General features: G+C 54.0%; 1 protein-coding gene across 1 annotated transcript; it reads left to right on the forward strand.

The window, feature by feature from the left end:
- Positions 1–1,001: 1,001 nt before the first annotated feature.
- ADCY4 (adenylate cyclase 4) lies at positions 1,002–16,472 on the forward strand. Its single transcript, XM_019662988.1, has 26 exons — positions 1,002–1,092; positions 1,386–1,590; positions 2,824–3,021; positions 3,146–3,307; positions 4,003–4,152; positions 4,617–4,765; positions 4,842–4,953; positions 5,664–5,791; positions 5,947–6,105; positions 6,363–6,495; positions 6,678–6,851; positions 9,273–9,316; positions 9,456–9,542; positions 9,764–9,833; positions 10,188–10,285; positions 10,971–11,055; positions 11,150–11,287; positions 11,898–12,008; positions 12,258–12,442; positions 12,647–12,731; positions 13,198–13,356; positions 14,600–14,746; positions 15,034–15,141; positions 15,258–15,372; positions 15,674–15,798; positions 15,881–16,472. The coding sequence occupies exons 2-26, from the start codon at positions 1,432–1,434 to the stop codon at positions 16,031–16,033; spliced, it is 3,234 nt and encodes a 1,077-aa protein (XP_019518533.1). The 5' UTR covers positions 1,002–1,092; positions 1,386–1,431; the 3' UTR covers positions 16,034–16,472.
- The last annotated feature ends 897 nt before the right edge of the window (positions 16,473–17,369 follow it).

Raw genomic sequence — 17,369 nt, forward strand, 5'->3', positions numbered from 1 at the left:
GAGGCTAAGGCATCAGACAGAAGCGGGAAGGGATGTGGATGGGAGGTTGGGGAGCTGACATCAAGGGAGGGGGAGGCATTGAAGTCTCACTGAGGCCGGAAGCGGGATGCTGAGGACTGGGGGTGGGCAATGTCATGGCACACAAGGTCAGGGCCCAGCCGGTGGCAGGAAGGAATCCCAGAGGCCTGGCTCCTGGGGCCGCTGTAATCTCAGGGCAGAGCATTTCCTCTAGAGCAGGGTGAGACCCTACCCTAAACCCAAACTCCAGGCGTAGATGCTGTGATCCCACTGTCTCCCTTGTCTTCCGGGCTACAGAGACTCGCCAGTGGGGCCTGGGGATGGGGGGTGTCCACAGAAATGTGCACATCCCAACCCATCTTGTGCCCTACACAAGAGACACCCCCCACCCCAGTTTCTCAGAGGTCAGCCCCCATCCTGTCACCCCTCTCCACTACATTCATTCATGTGCACGCTGCTTCTGAGGCAGAAACCCTTTGGTTCTCAGCTCCTGTCTGGGAGTAAAGAGCTATGACTCCACAAAGCTACACAGACATGTCCCCTCCTACGGAGCTAGAGATGGCAGGAGCATGGATAGTTCAGACATGGCCACAGCCCCCGACGTCCAGGTGCCAGGGTAGTGGATTGAGCTCCCGCTCCCACCCTGACCTAGATCCTAGCCCCCATCTGACACCACATTCTTCCCTACGTTCTCACCAGCCTTCGCCCCAGCCCTCCCTCAGTCTCCCCACATCCAAGCGTTCCACCGGTTTTGACACTTGCCACTCGGCGACCTATCCCCACCGCCTCGCATCCCTCCTGTGGGTCTGCAAGCTTCTCTCTTGAGGGGGCTGAAGGGAGAAGGCGGCGATGTTAAGAGAAACAATGGGAGTGGGGGAGGAGGCCTGGGGAGTCCGACTCCGACACGGAAAAGGGCTGGGCTGTTCCACCGGGGAAGTGGGAGGGGGCCGCGGCGCCGGGAGGGAAGCGCCTGTCCTCTGGGACCCTGAGCCACTAGTTTAGTGGCGAACAGTGACTCCGCAACCAGCTCCCTCCCCGGGCCTAGCCCACTCAGCTGCAGCAGCCTCGCAGGTGGTGAGTTGGGGAAAGGGGAGAACCCGGGGCTCCTTTTGCTTCAGTCCCAAATCCTGTCCCCTTGGCGATGAGGCTTTTGTTAGGACACCTCCTCAGTCCAGCTTTGAAGGAGAAGCGGCAGTGCCCTCCCCGCCAATGGGGAGAAGACTGGGAGGCCACAGGGAGTGCCTGTAAGGAAATGGGATTGCCGAGAGGTTGGGGGTGGTGATGGAATTGGCTTGGACCAGCTGAGAAGGACACAGTTGGGGTTGCCTGGGGCCGCGGGCGGTAACCCGCACCCTGGCCCTCCCCAGCTCCGGTGTCCGCTCCCGGGCTGCGCAGCGCGCGGCAGGGGAGACCATGGCCCGCCTCTTCAGCCCCCGGCCGCCGCCCAGCGAAGACCTCTTCTATGAGACCTACTACAGCCTGAGCCAGCAGTACCCGCTGCTGCTACTGTTGCTGGTGATCGTGCTCTGCGCGCTCCTGGCGCTGCTCGCTGTCGCCTGGGCCAGCGGCAGGGTGAGCGGGGCCTCTGGCGTGGGGCGCCTCCTCAAGGGCGGCAGAGGGAGGGTCACGGCCTAGGGGGAATTTTCGGTGCTGGGACTTATGGGGGGTCTTCTTTTCGATGCTTGCTTTCTTTGCTGGGACCCAGGAAAGAAGCGCTGAACCTTGCTAGGAACTATAGTGACCCTGGACAAGTCACTCCACTCTCTGGGCCACAGTCTCTGGGTCTACACTGAGCCCTGGATGCTTCTAATTTCCCAGGATACTGACAGACTTTATGAGCTTCTGTGATCTACTAGTTCTAGAATAAATCCAACACCAGGTTTTCCAATTTTCCAGGGGTAAATTACACTGGGCCCCGTGGGAATCCACTTCCTGGTTTTCTTTCCCTCTTAGGGGCTGTGAGCAGTTGTACCCACAGACTCCCAGAAGGCACCCTCCATCCCGCTCTCATTTAGTCCCCAAATAAATCCATTTCCAGTTTATTTTTTGAGGAGAAAATGGGTCTTCAGTTTCATTTCTGGAAACATCCTGCTCCAAGTTTTCTTTTCACTCTTCGGAGGCAAAGCGGGAAAATCACTGGGCGTGACCAGTCCTTGCAGGTCCACTTCAAATCAGGAAGGGGTGGGACAAAGGGCGGGGACACCGGCGGGACTTCCACGCCCCGAGGCGGGTAGTGAAAGCGCAGCCAGGGCAGAGAGGCAGGTTCCGGACGCCCCCTGCTACCAGAGCACTGCTTCGCGGGACCCCGAAACTCCTATTCGTGTACCGGGGCAGGGAATCTCCCCAGCAAATTGGCCAGATTAGGATGCACTCATTCTTAAGTGCCTTCTGTGAGCTAGGATTTTTCACTTGCTTCCAGACTCCAGGCAGGTGCTATGGTTCCTACTTGACAAATGAGAACATTGAGGCTCAGAAAGGTCACAGATTCACAAATAGACAATATGGGGTTAAACTCAGGTCTGGGTAGATGGCCCACGGCTCAAGTCTCCGCTGCAGCATGCAAGTGAGATATTAGATTGAACCATATGACATTGCTGACTCTGTAGATTAAAAACGGATTATCGGTAATTTCATATGGTTCGTCCTAATATGAATGACCTGCGGAGGTGCCCTGCCTCCTTTTTGTACTTGGGTTTGAGACACTTTTTAGGAATGGCCTGAGGGTCTGCCCCTTCTTCCTCTTCTTGGATGAGTTCCCCCAGATTCCATACCCCAATCTTGCTTTAAAACGCGCCTCACCCACAGGAGCTGGCCTCAGACCCAGGCTTCCTGGCCACGGTGCTGTGTGCGCTGGTCGGCTTCTCGTTGCTGCTGGGCCTGGCTTCTCGCGAGCAGCGACTGCAGCGCTGGACGCGTTTCCTGTCAGGTCTCGTGTGGACAGCGCTGCTTGCGCTAGGCCACGGCTTCCTGTTCACCGGGGGCGTAGTGAGCGCCTGGGACCAGGTGAGAGGGGCAGCAGGTGGCGCAGGCGGGAGGGGAACGCTCGGGCCTCGAACTCGCAACATCACACTAGCAGCAAGCAGTGCAGCAGCGTCAGCCTGCAGCTTTCCGCACCCTCCTCCCCCAGGTGTCTTTTTTCCTCTTTGTCATCTTCACCACGTACGCCATGTTGCCCTTGGGCATGCGGGACGCCGCCGCCGCGGGCTTCGCCTCATCATTCTCACACCTGCTGGTCCTCGGCCTATATCTTGGGCCTCAGCCAGACTCACGGCCCGCGCTGCTGCCGCAGGTGAGCACACACACACACGTAGCACAGGCTGCGCGCCCAGGGCCGGCTCCGCTGGGTTCTACTTGATTCGCCTGGGCATTCACCGACCGTTTGCTGAGCTGTGTGACTGAATGGTAGGGCGCAACGCTGGGCGCAGGGCACAAGCACAAAGACCCACAGATCCCGACTGTACCCTCGTAGAGTGGTACGCCAGTGCAGCTCCATGCCTGCAGACACCAGAAGAGGGCTCTGGGCCCACCGGGAAGGGAGTTCAACAGGAGACCAGGGTGTTAGGGACAGATGTGGATGGTGGAACCCTCACAGAGAAGACAAAAATTGAAGCTTAAGTAGTTTAGTGCGGGGGAGGAGAGGTGGGGGCGAGCGGAAGGGCAGAGAGTGGATGGAGTGGTATTCCAAGCAGGGGATACGTATGTGCTAAGGTTTCTAGACCTAAGAGGCCGTGATGGTGCAGCAGCCAAAGTCTGGAGCAGGGGGAATGGGGGAGGAGAAGCGCCCTCTACGGATCCCACAGTGTGGCACCGATTGCCTCGAAATACTTAGGTCTCTAAGGTAGAGTGTCCTCCCCAGCCTCTTTGGATAACACCTCCAGTTACATACATAGGTACCACACACACACACACACACACACACACACACACACACACACACACCCCAACCTGGGTCTAGCGCCCTCTGAGGCTGACCCTCACCCACAGTTGGCAGCAAATGCGGTATTGTTCCTCTGCGGGAACGTGGCGGGAGTGTACCACAAGGCGCTGATGGAGCGCGCGTTGCGCGCCACCTTCCGAGAGGCTCTGAGTTCCCTGCACTCGCGCAGGCGGCTGGATACAGAGAAGAAGCACCAGGTCCGCGGGCCCTGGGAGGCCGGGCGGGGGTGGGGTGGGGTGGTTGGGGGGGACGGGGTTCCGAAAGAGGGGTTACCTAGATCACACAACCGGGCTTATTCACAAGCTGAATGACTTTGGGCCCGTCACCTGACCTTCTATTTCCTCCCTTGTCAAATGTGGCTGTTGCTCACCTTGGAAGGTTGCTGGGAGACTCAGACTAACTGAAGCTTGTGAAAGCACTTTAGGACGTTATGATACTAGACAAAGGACGCTAATTTCGACATTAGTACTGGGAGCTCAGCCCCTAAAAGTGATCAGCCCAGGAGGGAGTGCTGGAGCCTGGCTGTATGTGGTGGGGCAGACCTGTGGGGAGGGCCCTGGGGAACACCTATTAGGGCTGGAGAAAGGTGTGGGCTCCTGGGGGACTGGGGTTCTTGGGTTTCGGGTACAGGAGGGTTGGTGCTCACAGTGACTTCCCCCAGGAACACCTTCTCTTGTCCATCCTTCCTGCCTACTTGGCCCGAGAGATGAAGGCAGAGATCATGGCACGACTGCAAGCTGGACAGGGGTCACGGCCAGAGAGCACCAACAACTTCCACAGCCTCTATGTCAAGAGGCACCAGGGAGTCAGGTATGGGGAGGGATGGCTGGAAGGGAGGGAGCATGGGCTGAGACCCTGGCCCTGCTGACACGTCTGCTCTGCCTAGTGTGCTGTATGCTGACATCGTGGGCTTCACGCGGCTCGCCAGTGAATGCTCTCCAAAGGAGTTGGTGCTCATGCTTAATGAGCTCTTTGGCAAGTTCGACCAGATCGCCAAGGTCAGAGGGTGCCTCCCTCCCCAGCTTCAAACACCCCAGCCTTGAGAGCCTCTTCCAAGGGCAATTCCTTCCTTATGAGACCCCAGTCGCACTTCAGAGCTCACATGGGCTCCCATATACACCACTGAAAGTAGGAAACCCTCTCAAACATCCCCAGATATGGAGCTGCTCACCACACACCTCAGACCTGGAGAGACCTCTCAGCATCTCCACAAATGCCCCAACCACAGCACCCCAAATATGCTGAGAGACCCAACACAGGCGTCTCTGGATACTGCAACCAAATCTAGACAGATTTTCAGATGCTCTAACCTTAGGAGGCCTTTCTAAGGGAAATCTCTGGCCCAGCCACCTGCTCAGACCCCAGGTATGCCACCAAGCAACTTAATCTTGGGTCTCCCACCCCAAAAATTCCTCAATCCTGAGGCTGCTTTCATATGCTCAAATCTGGATACACCCCTCCACATGAAAAGCTGGGAAGCGCTACAGACATCGCAACCCTTGAGAAACCCTTCTGAGAAAGATACCTGCATGGGAGACCTCAGTCAGCCCCATATCAAGTTAAGGGAGTCCCTAGATCTAACCTAGACACTCCCAACCTCAGAAGTTCTTCAGGAACACCACATTCGCTCCCACTTTTCCCATCTGCCTCCTGCTTCCTCTGGCCTCTAACCAGGTACCCCCTCCCCCCTGCACACACACACTCCCAGGAGCACGAATGTATGCGGATCAAGATTCTGGGAGACTGTTACTACTGTGTCTCCGGGCTGCCACTCTCACTGCCAGATCACGCGATCAACTGCGTGCGCATGGGGCTGGACATGTGCCGGGCCATCAGGTCAGCTCAGGCGGGCGGGCAGGAGGAGTACTGAGGGATGGGTGTGGGATAGGAGCAAGCAGGGTAGTGGAAGTCATCCTGGAGAGAGGGAGGAGTTTGGCCTGCAGAGAGGGCTGAAGACAGCATTCAAATTGTTTCCCACACACCCTGCTCAGGAAACTGCGGGCAGCCACTGGTGTGGACATCAACATGCGCGTGGGCGTGCACTCTGGCAATGTGCTCTGCGGAGTCATCGGGCTGCAGAAGTGGCAGTATGATGTCTGGTCCCATGACGTCACACTGGCCAACCACATGGAGGCAGGCGGCGTGCCAGGGTGAGACCTGGGGCTCCAGGAGGCTACAGCAAGAGGTCAATCAGGCCTCCCCCAGGCTGCTGCCCTTTTCATAGTTTCTTAAAATGAGCACAATCCCATGTGGGGCCCAGGGAGATCCTAGGGTGCAAGGAGGGGAGCTGGGAGACGCCTCTTGTAGCACAGAGTCTTCCTTGAAATCAGACCGCCAGGAATGATCCTTGAAAGAAATGAGAGGTTGGAGGCCCTCCCTACTGACTCCCATGGTTCCCTCTTTCCAGAAGAGTACATATCACAAGGGCTACCCTGGCCCTGCTGGCAGGAGCTTATGCTGTGGAGGATGCAGCCATGGAACCCCGGGACCCATACCTTCGAGAGCTAGGGGAGCCTACTTACCTGGTCATCGATCCCCGGGTAAAAGCCCAGCCTGGACTCTACCCTAACCACACACAGCCACAGGCCTGGTCTCTTCTATGGCAGAGATTGAGTTCCTGGGTCCTAGTGTGCATGTGGCAGGACAGGGTACACAAACCTCAAAGGGGTGTGGGGGGAAGGGGAAGGGTTTGTGATCCTGACTGTCAGCCTTTGTATGCCAGGCAGAGGAAGAGGATGAGAAGGGCACTGCAGGTGGGTTGCTGTCCACTCTTGAAGGCCCCAAGATGCGTCCATCACTGCTGATGACCCGCTACCTGGAGTCCTGGGGTGCAGCCAAGCCTTTTGCCCACCTGAGCCACGTAGAGAGCCCTGTGTCCACCTCCACCCCTCTCCCGGTATGTGCACTTCCATCATGAACTCCAGTACTTACATAACCGCCCCCCCCAACACTGCCCACTCCCAGCCTCCCTGCCCCCACCACCAGTGAGTCACCTGATGACATCCCCAGGTCCTAAACTGTTTGGTCACCCCAATCACTGGCTCAGGACTTTCCTTGCCTTTCATTCAAGAAAAAGGGCAAAGATGACTGCTTTCTGAGCTCACTGCAGAGAAGACACAAGATCCTACAGACATCATGTCCATTGCTCCCCAACCTCCATTCAGGAAGCCCTTCCCTGGTACCTCACTTTCTCTTGACTCTGAGGCCAGTGCTCATACCCATTCCCATCAGGAAATGTCTCTTTTTAACTCAATCCTGCAACTGCACTCTCTTTTCAATCCCCACTAGGACTGGGGAGGTGGAGCAATGGTTGTTGCCCCTCCTCTCCAGCACTTGTAGGCAGATGAAATGAGTGAGAGTGAAAATTTTACATGGCCTTAAAGAAGGAAGTCACCAGGAGCAGGCAGGGATGAGGGAGGGAGGAAGGGAAGAGAGTGAGCCTGCCCCTTGTCTAGGGGAAGCTAGGCAGGGCCAATTACTAGCTGATTATATACATAGCACCTTTGAGTGGAGGAGCCTGGACCTCTGGCTGTTGGGGTTGGTGCTTGATGACAAGTAACCAGAACCCTCATACAGGAACCCAGGTTATCTCCCTAAAGGCTTGTCCTGAGATTAGGTTCCTCAGCCTGCTCTCCTACATCTTACCTGATCTTCCCAAAACCTGATCAGCATTCCCAGCTACCTTTCTATAGATGGTCTCAGAACCTTCTCTACTGGGTAGACCTGGATGAATTTATGGGATGACTCCTGAGTACCCTTTCCATGTTCTATCCTCCTCCTTTCTCATCCAGCAGGAAAGCAGGCCAGAGATCAGTGACCAATGGGGAGTAGGGGGACATCGGCAGCAGTTGTTTGGTGGAGCACTTAATTTCAAGCCTCCACCTGGGGTAAGGGAGCGGTCAGGGGGGAGCTGGCAGGAGGGAGAGGAAGTAGGAATCCAAGACCCAACTGACTATTGCAGGATGAGGCTGCCAGGGTGAGGGTGGAGTAGACGGGGGTGTTTCTGGGAGCCCAGGGATGTGAGACAACATTGGGTGCTATCTCCAAGGTTGGGATGCCCACAAAAAAACCCATACCAGATCTCCCCAATCCTCCACTAAGGTGTAGGCTAAGAAGTGAAAGTGTGGAGGAGTAGAAGCCACTTGCTTGGGGATATCTCTTGAGGCAGCACCTCACCAGCCCAGAAATTCACTTCTTAGCCCCTGGTTTCAGGATCTCAGTCACATGTTAGAAATCCTAAGAATCACAATTGGCTTACTCTTAAACAAGGTGGAACTTTGGAGTGGTGGGGCCATGTTTGTGCTGGTAGATCCCGTTCGTCCAGCCATTCCTCCCACAGTTTTTGAGCACCTGCTATGTGGCAGGCACTAGGCTAGTTCTTGAGAAGACAGGAGTGAATAAGATGTTTGCCCTACCTTCAAATAACTTACAGGCATGGGGTAGCGGGGCAGATAGGGAGTTTGAAAAAACTTAGGCCCAGGTGTAGCTGCATAGTTGGACTCATACCTGGAACATACCTCTCAATCTCTCTCTGTCTCTGTCTTTCCCTCGCCTTTCACATACCTAAGGTTTTGGTTCAGGGAGATGATGCGGCCTCCTGTGACCCTGCTCCCTTCACTTGAGCCCAGGGAAGCAGAGAAGAAGGTCATCGCACTTCTTGCCCTGGGCTGTGGCCGCAGCACTTTACCTCCTTCCTTGGTGCCTGTCCCCACTCACTTCACTTGCTGATCATTTTCTTAACTCTGCACACACTGCACAGTCCTTTGGATGTAGAAGAGAATGACTGTAACCAAGTTTGTGTCTCTTCCTCTTTCCCTTTCTTCTCCATTTTTTGTTTGTTTGTTTGCTTGTTTGCTTGCTTGTTTGTTTGTTTGCCTCCTCCACCGTCTCCCAGCTCAGACTAACCATCACTAAAGGTCAGAGGGAAGTCCGAATGTTCTGTGTTGTCATTCCAACTCACACCATCAAGGGCTTTCTTGGCATCTGGGGTGATAGGAAAGTCCCTGCCTTTGGAATTTGTACAGTCTTTAGGGAAAATGAGACCACTCAGAGAAGATACAGGGTTGTCTCATAAGTGATAGAAACTATGAGGAAATCAGATTTCCTCTGGGAGTCTAAAGAGTCAGGAGAAACCTTTAAGAAGCAAATGTGGTTTGAACCTTCCCTTAAGAGCAGATGGGAACTGGTAGAAAGAGAAAGAAGTCATTTGAGGCAGGAGAAACAGCCAGATCAAATGCTCAAGGTCAAAGGCTGTAGAGAGGTTCCAAGGATGCTCACCATCTTCCCATCTTCCCCCTTCCCTGTGCTCTCCCAACAGGAGAAGGCTCTTGCTTCCTTCAGCCCCCAGTGGAGCCTGGACCGGTGAGGAACCCCGAGCAACTTTGACAGCGAGGCTGTTTGGGTGACCTACCTCCATCCTTGGGAAGGTGGGGGCTGCTCTTGCTTTGCACAGATGATTTTGAGGGTCTCGATGGTGAAAGGGTGGGTTCTCACTGTGCAGGAGCCGTACCCCCCGGGGACTAGATGATGAATTGGACACTGGGGATGCCAAGTTCTTCCAGGTCATCGAACAGCTCAACTCTCAGAAGTATGGAAAACAGAAGAGGGCTGGGAGGGCTGGGAGGGCTGGGAGGGTTGCGAGGGCTGGAGGCCCTGGGTTCATGTGGCAGGGGAGGGGTGGTGTTCCCCTGATGACCTGGAGAGAAGAGAGGGCCCTCCCTGCTCTAGCCCAGGAAAAGACTCACCTGACCACTGCCTCTTGCCCTGCTGTTTCCTCTCCCGGGATTACTGCCTCCCATCTCTCACCAGACAGTGGAAGCAGTCAAAGGACTTCAACCCACTGACACTGTACTTCCGAGAGAAGGAGATGGAGAAAGAGGTGGGCTTGGGGTGGACTGCAGGCACCACAGGATTCCCCAACCTTAGTTTCTGGGTCCTGGGGAGCGGACAGTCCCTGTGGTCCCAACTCTCCTCCCCAGGTCTGCTCAGTTTGTGATCCTGGGCATGAAGGAAGGGCTTGTGCCTCTCTCTAAAAGGAAAGTCACCCTGTAGATTTAATTATTGGGTGGTGAGGGGAGAAAGGAGGGCAGTTCTTTGGAGAACCAACCAGTAGGGGCTACCTGGAGGGTGGGGCAGTGAGACTTGGGGACCCACTCGTTGCCTGGGATTGACACCTGCAAGGCTATGAGCAGCACTGGTGCCCCTATCTCCACCCTGACCCCCTCCCTTCCAGTATCGACTCTCCGCACTCCCTGCCTTTAAATACTATGCAGCCTGCACCTTCCTGGTTTTTCTCTCCAACTTCATCATCCAGATGCTGGTAACAAACAGGTGAGAGAGCTCCAGTTCAGGGAAGCCCGGATTCTCAAAACCAGACCATCTCATTCTTTCTGATCCCCAATGCCCACTTTCTTCCTTTGCTGACTTCCCCTTGGCTTCGGACACTGATCCATTGAGGAAATGGAAATATGTGTTCTGGGGAACCGTGATAATCACAGCCCCCATACCACTATCGTACATCCTGTGAATTTGCTATATCCTGTGGACCCGAGCATTTCCACATGCCTATCCCTTGATTCTAACAACATTCCCATGAAGGAGGTTTTGTTCCCCTCGAGAAACCTAAATCTCACAGTAAATGGGTGTAGAAAGTAGGTCCTCACTCCTACTCCACTGCTAGGAGGTGAGAGGACTTGTTCAAAACTCAGCCAGGTGAAAGAGCTTTGGCCTGGAGGCCTGGAGACTAGTGTGTTGCAGCCTCAGCCACTTTTGTGAGCCCTCTGCCTCCTTCCAGGATTCTCCCTACCTTGTTACTTTCTGTCCCACACCAACACTGCCCTAGACCCTTCAGCTTTTCCATGTCATGTAATGTCTTTTATCAGCCCACCCCATCAGCAGCCAGTTCCGATCCCCAGGACCACTTCTCCCCACATCCTCCAACCAGATGGCATAGCACCCTTCCACACACAGGGAGCCTATTCTGGCTCTTCAAGGCCTCACTGTTGTCTCCCTTTAGGCCCCCAGCTCTGGCCATCACCTATAGCGTCACCTTCCTCCTCTTCCTCCTCCTCCTCTTCGTCTGCTTCTCAGAGCACCTGACGGTGAGGTGGGCTATGGGGCGGAAGTGGAGAACTGGGGCTCTGACCACAGCCTGGCCCCCGCCCCATGGCTAAGACTCCCATGCTCTTTCCACAGAGGTGTGTCTTGAAAGGCCCCAAGATGCTGCACTGGTTGCCCACACTGTCCAGCCTGGTGGCCACACGGCCCGGACTGCGAGTCACCCTGGGCACCGCCACCATCCTCCTCGTCTTTTCCATGGCCATTACCAGCCTGGTGAGGGCAGAGGGGGCTCTATGAACCCCCGTTAGGGCATGCTTGACCTGCCAGAGTCTGAAAGGGGACCCCTGGATTTGGGAGGGCAGCTAGACTAGGGCCAAGGGATGCTGGAAATATTGGACAAGTAATGAAAAAAATGACAGTCACCCACAGTTACCACCCAGGCATAACACTGTGCACACGTTGGTGGACAGCCTGCCTCTTTTTTTTCTATGTAGGCAGATCTTCATTACTTAGCTCACTCACTCTGATTTTGTAGTGGAGTTTGGCTGATTTCTCCCAATTTAGCATCATTCCTAGAAGTCTATCTCTGAAAGGAACCTTAGGATCATCCCCCAGCCAAGAAGAGGAAGCTCAGGTCCAGAGAAATTGAGCGACTGGCAAGAGGTTACATAGCGGATCCATGGCAGACTAGTGCTCATGACACCCACTCCCCTGATCCCAGCTCCCCACACCAGTGGGGGCCCTCACCAACCAGAATTAGTGTCATCCCTCCTTTGGAGGAGTCTGGCCCTGACTTGTCCCTGGGTCAGCTGAAACCCAGCACAGGTCACCACTGTGCCCAAGGAGCTGCCTGCCCACCTCTGCTCCTCCTCTTCTTCTGCAGTTCTTCTTACCGACAACATCAAACTGCCCCTTCTGGGCTTCCAATGTGTCCTCCATGGCTTTCAACCTCTCCTGGGAGCTCCCTGGGTCCCTGCCTCTCATCAGCATCCCAGTGAGTGTCCCATATAGCCCTGAACCTCCTCTCCAGAACCTTCCTTGGCCCCTCCCCCATCTCCTTAGTTAAAAAAAACACTCCATCCTGTGGATTGGGAAAGATAAAAGTCTCTTGTGTGTGTATGACACCCCCTGCCCCTAGATAGGACCTGGGGGGTGGGGGCGGGCAGGACAGGAGCCCTCAGGTGTTCCCCTGCCTGTGGGATATGCCCTACCTACCTCCTGACCAGCCTGCCTGGCCCCACAGTACTCCATGCACTGCTGCGTGCTGGGTTTCCTCTCCTGCTCTCTCTTTCTGCATATGAGCTTCGAACTGAAGCTGCTGCTGCTCCTGCTGTGGCTGGCGGCCTCCTGCTCCCTCTTCCTGCACTCCCACGCCTGGCTGTCCGACTGCCTCGTTGCCCGCCTCTATCTGGGCCTTTTGGACTCCAGGTGCGCACGGCCGCGGGACAGAGGTGCCCAGGCCCTCTGGGGTGGGGCAAGATGGGACAGGGCAGAACTGTCCTCACTTCACTGTCCTGAACCATCCACAGGGCAAAGTGGGAAGGAAGCTGAGGGCTCCATGGGCTCTGGGGACAGGGGGGACTGTTGTGAAGGGACAGGGCAAGGGACAACCCTGATTCGTGGCCTCCTCAGGCCAGGGGTGCTGAAGGAGCCCAAACTGATGGGAGCTATCTCCTTCTTCATCTTCTTCTTCACACTCCTTGTCTTGGCTCGGCAGGTAAGTCACCCAGATCAGCCTTCCAGGGCCTCCCTATGAAGGCTGAGGTGGGGGTCCCCATATTTGTGACTTGGTGTCTCTCACCCTTTCCTTAATCTGATGTCTCCAGAGTTGAGCCTAAGTGGTGTGCCCATTGGAAGCTTCTAAGTGAAATTCCCTGTTCCCTTTCTTTCTCCTTCACTGCTCAAGGAGAATGCCCTCAAATTCTCTCCTGCCTCCTGCCTCCTGCCTCCCACTCCCAATCTAGGAAAACCCGTGCTTAAGAAAAAAATCTGCTGCCAGTTCTACCCACTCTAGTTTGAATCTAGTTACAAGGTAGTCTCCCCAGGGATAGTTGCACCTTAAGCCTTATCTCTAAACTGCAGGATGGTATGGTTTTAAGCATTATGGAGTGGGGGTGAACACTCAGAAGCTGGGGATTCCCCTGTACTGTGTCTCCCCATGGTCCCCTGGTGACCCTCCCCAGAATGAGTATTATTGCCGCCTGGACTTCCTGTGGAAGAAGAAACTGAGACAGGAGCGGGAGGAGACAGAGACGATGGAGAACCTGACTCGGCTGCTCTTGGAGAACGTGCTCCCTGCACATGTGGCCCCCCAGTTCATTGGCCAGAACCGGCGCAATGAGGTGATTCCACACCCCTGACTCTTGAGCCCCAGGTGCCATAGGACTAATTTGGGATGAAAGTCTTGGTCCTTGGCCCAGCCTCTCTGTACTCCCCCATAGTGGATCGGGCGGCCAGCCACGCCCCTCCATGGCCCTATCAGTTGCCCCCTGTTTTCACAAGATCTTAGACTCTGTCTTTGATGAGCACAGTATCTCTGCATTCCAAGTTCTTGGAAAGAGTGTCCTCTCCAACTCATGACCACTCCATATCTTTTAGAAGCTTCATCGAGTGTTGATGAGAGCTGTGTGGAGGACACAGTCCACCCATCTCTCTAGACCTGCACTATCTAGAATGGTAGCCATTAGCCACGTGTGGCCATTTAAATTTAAATTAATTAAATGGAAAATTCAGTTCCTCAATCACACTGGCCACATTTCATGTGCTCGACAGATGTATGTGATTAGTGGCCACCATATTGGACAGCACATATATAGAACATTTCCATCACCACAGAAACTTCTGTTGGAAGATGCTGCTCTATATCCTCAAATATCTTGCTATAGTCAAACCGTCAGCCACCACGTCACACTCTCTGCTATGGAAATGCACTTGACCTGTATTGAGGGGTGTTGAAAGAAACAGTCCAAGGGCTATTTCACAACCTTATGACCCCACCACCTGCTCTCTGCTCTCAAGATTGGGAGTAGCTCTACTTCTGATTTCTTCTCTTATAGACACTGGTAATCTTATAACTGATCCCGTTTCTGTCTTCACATTAGCTACTAGAAAGCTCACAGCCAGAATCTAGGACTAAAAAGGACTTTATGTACCCATTTTGTGAACCAACTTCAGATCTGATTCCATCTTTACCATATCACTTTATTTTCCCTTTGCCCTATTTTCCCTATTATTGCTTTACTTTATTTTGCAAATTGTAGCTATCTTTATAAGCTGATTTAACTAACTTAACAACTTTCAGCAACAGTTAGGATATAAAGATAATCCCCATTCACATGATCCCAGTTCTAGAAGTGATTCCCTTCACATCACTGTGAGGGGATCTTGGCCCCAAATCTCTGTCTCTCTTGGAATCACAATGAGACCCAAGCTTTGACTCCTGAGTCACATCCCTGGGGTCACCTGGCCTTCACCCTCCCTCCTCCTTCCCTGTCCTTCTTACACAGAGGGGGAAGCATGTGGACACAGGGACAGGAGGGAGGAGAACATGGCCTACAGGCTCACCCCAGCCTCCCGCCCTCCCAGGACCTCTACCACCAGTCCTACGAGTGTGTCTGTGTCCTCTTCGCCTCAATCCCAGACTTCAAGGAGTTTTATTCCGAATCCAACATCAACCACGAGGGGCTAGAGTGTCTGCGGCTACTCAATGAGATCATTGCTGATTTTGATGAGGTGACAACTCCAAGGGTCCCCCAGACCCTATGTCTGGGATTCTAGAATTTCCCACCAGTCAGTCCTTCCACTTTGCTCTCCTGGCCATGAGGTCCATCCTGTTCTCCCCAGCCTTTCTGCTTCTCCTCTGATCCCCCAGCTCTGCCATCTCCAGCAATTCTGTCCATTACCAACTCTCCCTGCCACCATCCCTGACCCCACAACTTGGGCCTTTAGCCTCCAAAATCCTAGGGCTGGGCTTCAGGGAGAGTGGAGGGAGAGAGCAAGAAAGCCTCCTCTCCATACAGCTGCTCTCTAAGCCCAAGTTCAGTGGGGTGGAGAAGATTAAAACCATCGGCAGCACCTACATGGCAGCTACAGGCTTAAATGCCACCTCTGGACAGGATGCACAGCAGGTACAGCATATCTTGCTTACCTACCAACCCTCACCTGGGCTTTCATTGACGGGCCCATAAATGGGCCTTATTCCTTTGCCCTCATTGTCTCATCCTGGTGGCTGGTCCATTGCCAGGATGCTGAGCGAAGCTGTAGCCACCTTGGCACTATGGTGGAGTTTGCAGTAGCCCTTGGGTCTAAGCTGGATGTCATCAACAAGCACTCATTCAACAACTTCCGCTTACGTGTGGGTAAGTACCTTCCCTTGCTGGGGCAGTCTGGGACCTCTTCCTCATCTTCCAAAGCTCTTCCTCCTCAAGTCCTTTGTTAGATGCTCCCCAGCTAACCGCTGGACCTTCCCCCAGGGATGGAGAAGGAAGCTGCTGGGGCAGGAGCTATGAGGCGCCCCCCATCTCCCTTCCCTAAGCCCACTCCTCCAGCCCCACACTCCTTTCCTCTAAGGCCCCCCAGGCCCTTCTCCCTAGCTCCTTGAGCTTTCTCTTCTCCTCTCCCTCCTCAAATATGCCCCCTCTTTACCACATCTCTTGTCAGGGTTGAACCATGGACCTGTAGTGGCCGGAGTGATAGGAGCCCAGAAGCCACAATATGACATCTGGGGCAACACAGTGAATGTGGCCAGCCGCATGGAGAGTACAGGAGTCCTGGGCAAGATCCAAGTGAGGGATCCACACTGGAGGCAGGGGGGCAGGGGATAAGGATAGGGCTACCCCCACACTCCCTCACCCCTTCCAATTGCAGGTGACTGAGGAGACAGCCCGAGCCCTGCAGTCCTTAGGCTACACCTGTTACAGCCGGGGTATCATCAAGGTCAAAGGCAAAGGGCAGCTGTGCACCTACTTCCTGAACACAGATTTGACACGAGCTGGACCTCCCTCGGCAACCCTAGGCTGAGACCCCACTTCCTCTTCTCTACCTCTAAGATCCTCAATAAAGAGACTCTGGTGTATCTGGAGCCAATGGATGTCAGAAGCTAATGATATAGCTTGGATCACCTTCTTCTTTCCTTTCAGCAGGACTGCTGCTTCTTAGGCTGAACGGAGTGTTTGTGTATGTGCTAGCATGAGCATGAGTGTATTAGAGGGAGTGATTCTTTTTCACAATCTCAGGAAGAGAACTGCCCCAGCCTCCCTGCCTGCCTGCCAACCTGTTTCCACGATTTCGTAAACCTTGGAAGGATGAAGAATTTTAGCCACATGATTCAAAACAAGGATTTGTCCTTTCCTGCTCCCCAACCACAAATATTGGAAGGAATCTCCAGGAAAATGTCATTTGACCTCTATTCATTCAACAAACACTAAATAAACATCTATTATGTGCCTACTATGCAACATGGGTGAGAGGCCTTGGAAATATCTATTATGTCCCACTCCATTTCAGCGGCTATTCTCAAATTCACCCACAATGCTTTCCAGTGAGGACCTGTAGGCAGTTTGGGGGTTCTCCAGGTCTAGGTCCCTCAGCTGCCCCCTTGCTTCCTTCCATATCCTTCTGCTCAGAGGCTGATATTATGTGAGTCTTAAAACATCCATCGTTCATTCCCACCTACTCATATTTTGGGGTGTCTCAGGGTATCTTGATACTCCAGTTTCGCTCTAGATGTTACACATGGATTTTGATTGCTCTTTTTATATGGGAGAGAGTCAAAAAGTACTCCACTGCCAGTGCTGTTATCTTCCTAAAACGTCAGAACAGAGGCTCTCTAAGACAACAGCCATCCCTAGGAAAGAATGACTCAACCCTCTTATTCAGGGGAATCTTCATTTCTGAAGAATGACCACAGTCACAGAAGACCCTCAGCCCCTCCCTGTGCCAGAGTGTTTTGGGAGCTGGCAGGCTGCTGGTGTGAAGAATTCTGAGAAGTCTGCTGACTTGATTCTCAAGAGCGAGGCTTCCCTCCTTACAAGATGGACGAGAATGGGGAAGGAAGATAATCCCCTAAAACACCTCCCACTGAGAGGATGGTTACTGGCAGGAAGCTGGAGTCATGCTAACAATGATAACCATCACTAGTTTCAGGGTAGAGATATCACAGCAGTGCTAAGTTTTCTCAGACAGTCCACTGAGTCCGGGAACCTGAAGTGATTAGCCCAGGTGGGTGCTCTTCCTTGGTCAGCTCCTTCAGGGATCTGCAGACCTGTGTTGTTCTAAGTATGATCAGCAGGCCACCTGCCTCAGAATGGGGGAGGGAGGTGCAGGTCTGATTTCTACGTCTTTGTGTCCCTTCCAA

Source organism: Hipposideros armiger, unplaced genomic scaffold (assembly GCF_001890085.2).
Source record: "Hipposideros armiger isolate ML-2016 unplaced genomic scaffold, ASM189008v1 scaffold_385, whole genome shotgun sequence".
NCBI classification, from domain to species: domain Eukaryota; kingdom Metazoa; phylum Chordata; class Mammalia; order Chiroptera; family Hipposideridae; genus Hipposideros; species Hipposideros armiger.